This window comes from Sciurus vulgaris (assembly GCF_902686455.1).
Source record: "Sciurus vulgaris genome assembly, chromosome: 14".
Taxonomy (NCBI): domain Eukaryota; kingdom Metazoa; phylum Chordata; class Mammalia; order Rodentia; family Sciuridae; genus Sciurus; species Sciurus vulgaris.
In genome coordinates, this window is record NC_136475.1 from 99,154,536 (window position 1) to 99,160,322 (window position 5,787).

General features: G+C 45.5%; 1 protein-coding gene across 1 annotated transcript; it reads left to right on the top strand.

Annotated features, from left to right (window-relative positions):
* Window positions 1-3,604: 3,604 nt before the first annotated feature.
* Window positions 3,605-5,105, top strand: LOC306644365 (serine/threonine-protein phosphatase PP1-beta catalytic subunit-like). The gene is given in 4 exon segments (XM_079111241.1): window positions 3,605-3,741; window positions 3,904-4,617; window positions 4,619-4,648; window positions 4,650-5,105. Coding segments are annotated over 4 exon segments (984 nt in total). The 5' UTR covers window positions 3,605-3,690; the 3' UTR covers window positions 4,839-5,105.
* Window positions 5,106-5,787: the final 682 nt, after the last annotated feature.

Genomic DNA, 5,787 nt, shown 5'->3' on the forward strand with positions numbered 1-5,787 from the left:
CTTCTGGAACCAGGAACTGGGGCCAGTGTGTCCATGTGGCTGCTTCTCCCAGGCTTCCCAACAACTAGGCCTTTAAAATCAATAAACTTTCTCCTTAAAAGAGCAAAATAAATGATCCGATTTTGCAATTATCTCTGCAAATGTACCTTGGCATAGGTGATTTATTAATTAGTCTCTGCTTAATTAACAACCTGTTCTTGGTGACTGGCTTAGGAATCATCTAGGCTGTGATTCAGACAGGGATACCTGTTGCTCAAGGCTGACCTGTGCACACAGCTATCCTGTCAGTGGCCACCAGCACATGTATGCCACACCACTGCCCTTGTCCCAGTGCCCTGTCCTTGCCTGACTCAGCCCCAGGCAAAACCGTGAGGCTCCTGAGGTGGGCTATTGTGTTCTAGCAACCTCACCTGCCTGGCCAGGTCAAGTCCAGGCAGCACGTCAACTGTCAATTTCTCCTGCAAAGTCATGGGTATTGAGATTGACAGGACAACACTCCAAGCTCTGGGGAGAATCGTGAGCACCTGACTATAATTTGACACCCGTGTTTTCTTTTGCTCAGGTTAAAATGTCACCACTTGAAACACTGAACCTAAGCCTCAGCACAAGGAGTGGTTGTTAAGGAAGAACAATCTGCCACTTTGTCATTCTGTCTAGATTGCCACAACCCCCTGAGGAGCTGTGAGCTGAGGTTCTGTCTTGAGCACCCACTGGGCAGTTGGGAAAGCTCCTTGGAATACCTCGCAGGTTGTGGCCAGCCAGGAAGGGCCTCAGTGACTCAGAAGCCTCTCTGTGCCCAAGAATCCTATTTCCCCATTGTTCCTTGCTTTCTGATGAACTTCAGAGTTGCCCTAGAGTAATTATAAGAAGGAGAAGAGAAAACAGGGAGAGTTCAAAGAAAGATAACTGAAGAGATCCAGAGTGGTGAATAAATAGTGAGAGGAAATGTTAGGGAAGTAATTGAGAGCAGTCTTCTTGCTGGTCGATGGCTTTGTGAAAGGAATGTTCATCAGTTTCTCCACTCATTTGTGAAGTAGTGAGAGGAACTATGCATATTCAGATAGATAAACAGCAGACCAGAGAAAAGGATGTGGACGTCCATGACCTGTCTGAGCTGCACCATGTCTCCTTCAGCTGCACAGCCCTGACCCAGTGAGAGTTCAGTAAGTATCGAATCCCCATGCTGTAGTTTTGAATGTCCAGAGGCATTCAACAGAATGGCCTTGCCCTCCCCCAGCAGGCCTATGGTCAGACCTGAAGGAACTGTCTGACTACTGGGCACAAGTAAGCAGCATGCACTTCCTCTCCAGGGAGCTGGAGAAGTGATGTATCAAGAAAACTTAAGTGGAGCTTGTTAGCGTAGATGTTCTCAGTTCTTCAAAATTCTCATATGCAACCTCAATCACAAACCAACCGAACAGCTGAAGAGGAGAATTGCCAGGCTCGCCTCAAGCAGGGCCTGCCCCCTGGCATCCCCAGGAGCATCTCCTGCAGCATAGTTCTGCAGCTGCTAGGGGAGCAGCACTCCTCCCAAGGCTCAGCAAGAGCCCCTTAAGAGCTTTAAACAAGGCTGCTCTAGGACCCACAGCAATCCCTAGCTCTGTGTGGCTCCCCTCATGAGATGCCTCAGGAGCCCTGGGTCCTGTGCCACCCAGCCTCCGCTGTGCTGCCTGCAAGGCCACCCCATGCCATCTGTGCAGAGTGTGCTATCCATGTTTCTCACACCCCTGCCCCCTTCTACTGTCAGATTCAATACACAAGAAACGCCATCTTCCACAACTGGTAGAAAGGTGACCAGCACGTTGTAGGGCTGGTGCAACTCAGCAGTAGAACACTTGCCTAGGACGCCCTGGCCTCAGTCCTCAGCACTGCACAAAACCAAAATGACAAGAGATAAACAAACAAATAAACGAAAAGATTTTGTATGTAGTGCCTGCATCATGAGAAAATGCTTAGCGAAACCCAAGGACTCTCTGCAATTAGCCATTAAAGACTCTGGGACAAGAAGCGAGTGCTCTGGCAGATGCTGCAAAAGGCAAGGCCATGACACTTATGGGAGGGAAGAGCATCACAGCTGAGCTATGCCCTCACCCTCCTGTGAACCACAGCCACAGAACACAGGTGGAGAGACGGGTTGCTGCCTAATGCTGTGTCTGCCTCCACAGTCTCCGCATGCGCCACACCACTCTGAGTGCAGGGCACTCTCAGGTACGCTCGACAAAGCCTTTTTCCTCCTCATGAAGTCTGCATGGTTAGACTCGTCTTGCTAGAGTGCACAGAATAAGAGCATTGAGTCTCCTGTTGGCAAGACATCTTCACTGGCGTTTGGAGTCTGGCTGTGTCTCAGGTTCCATCACTGTCATGACAAAGTCACATAACAGGCTAAAAGCACAGAAATTTGTGCTCTTGCTATGCTGAGAAAGCTGTAACACCAACTGGTATTTCAGAATGTTGAAAATAGTAAATAGATCCCTCGTGCCCGTTTTGAGGGCCAATGCTAGAAACCTGGGCTGGAAGTCGTGTTCTGAATACACACAGCCAGCCTCCTTCCATGGAGTCTCCACCTGCCCTTGGCTACTGAAGGGATCTTCAGCTACCCACTTAACAATTTGGCTGACAATTCTGATTTGTTTCTTCCTGTTCTTCCTCCACTGTCTACCTCTTTCCCCAGCTTAAAGTCACTAAAGAGGTAAGGTCTGTCTATCTTAAAGACCTACACAGGATGAAATATATTGTTGAGAAAGCCTTGATGTTCTGGCAGGCATACACAGGAGAGATGAGTCATGCAGAGCTCAGGAGCATCAGCACGTAGTCTAAACAGACAGCGGCACTTGGGTTTGGTTTGATTCTAAGGAAGTCTTTCTGCAAACTTCTTTACACCTGGAACACCCAGAAGTGTTACCCTTCAAACCTGCCGGTGCCTTTCCAAGTCATCACACAGAGCCAGGCAGACCTGAGGCACTGCACAGGTCAAGTGCCTCCTTTATCAATGGGGAATGGAGCTCATGAGTTAATTAACCTGCACAAAGTCACATGGTTGGTTAGCATGGGCGGTATGACTAGGGTGGCCACACATCCAAACCCAGACGCTTCTGAGAGCAGAGGGCAGTATGAGCATTTACCTCAGGGCAACAGCACAGCTGGGGTTGTCCCAGGAAGACAAGGATAAATGATCCCCAAATGACAATTGAACTTCTACATCTGACCATCAGCCTGTCCTAGCTCAGGGAAGACAACGACTGATACTTGTGAGTAATACTTCTGTTGACAGTGAAGGTGGTGAGGCCCAGACCAGAGGGACTCCAAGGCCCAGAGGCAGACACCAGGCCCAGCCCAGTACCTCTGCCAGACTTCCACACCGCGGGGCCTGGCCCAGAGAAGCAGGCCCAGTCCAGCCCGGCCCCAGCCTGCACCCATGCTGCAGTTGGCATCTGTCAACACGTGGAGGTGCCTCTGCCCACTAGCAGGAATTATATACCACCTGGAGGCTAGAGGAGGAGCAATCTTCATGGGCCACTGCATTATCAAGTTCCTCCCAGGTATCAGGCTATTAAGACTCAGAGGTTTGGGTGGCGCTGTGGGTGGGGCCGACGGCGGCGCTGGTGAGAGAACACCGAGCCGGTGGCCGCAGCCTCTGCCGCCGAGAAGCCCTTGTTCCCTGGGCCGGGAAGGAGAGCTGGTGCCCACAAGATGGCGGACAGGGAGCTGAACGTGGACAGCCTCATCACCCGCCTGCTGGAGGTGAACAATATACAGTGACTATAAATGCTGTTTGAGCCCGCCTGACAAACTGCATAGTATGCTGAGGATGGAACCCAATGACTCAGCATGTGAGATGCAGGACTTGTTTGGGATTATTATTTTATATTTTAGAAAACTGATCACTGTATTCATTGTTTATCAGTACGAGGATGTCATCCAGGAAAGATTGTGCAGGTGACTGAAGCAGAAGTTCGGGGCTTATGTATCAAGTCTCGTGAAATCTTTCTCAGCCAGCCTATTCTTTTGGAATTGGAAGCACCACTGAAAATTTGTGGAGATATTCATGGACAGTATACAGATTTACTGAGATTATTTGAATATGGAGGTTTCCCACCAGAAGCCACCTATCTTTTCTTAGGAGATTATGTGGACAGAGGAAAGCAGTCTTTGGAAACCATTTGTTTGCTATTGGCTTATAAAATCAAATATCCAGAGAACTTCTTTCTCTTAAGAGGAAATCATGAGTGTGCCAGCATCAATCGCATTTATGGATTCTATGATGAATGCAAACGAAGATTTAATATTAAATTGTGGAAGACCTTCACTGATTGTTTTAACTGTCTGCCTACAGCTGCCATTGTGGATGAGAAGATCTTCTGTTGTCATAGAGGACTATCACCAGACCTGCAATCTATGGAGCAGATTCGGAGAATTATGAGACCCACTGATGTTCCTGATACAGGTTTGCTCTGTGATTTGCTGTGGTCTGACCCAGATAAGGATGTGCAAGGCTGGGGAGAAAATGATCGTGGTGTTTCCTTTACTTTTGGAGCTGATGTAGTCAGTAAATTTCTGAATCGTCATGATTTAGACTTGATTTGTAGAGCTCTTCAGGTGGTAGAAGATGGGTATGAATTTTTTTGCTAAACGACAATTGGTAACCCTATTTTTCAGCCCCAAATTACTGTGGTGAGTTTGCCAATGCTGGTGGAATGATGAGTGTGGATGAAACATTGATGTGTTCATTTCAGATATTGAAACCATCTGAAAAGAAAGCTAAGTACCAGTATGGTGGACTGAATTCTGGACATCCTGTCACTCCACCTCGAACAACTAATCCACCGAAGAAAAGGTGAAGAAAGGAATTCTATAAAGAAACCATCAGATTTGTTAAGGACATACTTCATAATATATAAGTGTGCACTGTAAAACCATCCAGCCATTTGACACCCTTTATGATGTCACACCTTTAGGGTAAAGGATCTTAAATTTTTTTCTAATAGAAAGATGTGCTACACTGTATTGTAATAAGTATACTCTGTTATAATATTCAACAAAAGAAGTTAAATCCAAATTCAAAATTATCCATTAAAGTTACATCTTCATGTATCACAATTTTTAAAGTTGAAAAGCATCCCAGTTAAACTAGATGTGATAGTTAAATCAGATGAAAGCATGATGATCCATCTGTGTAATGTGGTTTTAGTGTTGCTTGGTTGTTTAATTATTTTGGGCTTGTTTTGTTTGTTTGTTTTTGCTAGAATAATGGCAACTACTTTTAATTTTTTTCCTGAAACATTTTTAAAAGTGAAACATGGGAAGAGCTTTAAAGACATTCGCCAACTATTATTTTCCTTTACTTATCTACTTATGTACCTATCTGATCTTACTAGGAAAACGTATGCCTCATTACAGTAAAAGAAATTTTAGAGATTGATAGTTTTTAAAAATATGCAAACTATCCAATCCAGTAATTTTTAATCAAACCGTTTGGGCAGACATACAGCTGATAGTGAATATTTTGCTTTTTACAGAAATTGCCACTGATTTGGATTTGTGCACTCTAATTTTTAACTTATTGATGCTCTATTGTGCAGTAGCATTTCATTTAATTTTAAGATAAGGCTCATATAGTATCACCCAACTAGTTGGTAATGTGATTATGTGGTACCTTGGCTTTAGGTTTTAATTCGCACGAAACACCTTTTGGCATGCCTAACTTCCTGATAACACCCTCACCTGCATCAGTTTTGTTTTGGGGTTTTTGTTGTTGTTTGTTTGTTTTTAGATCCACAGAACATGAGA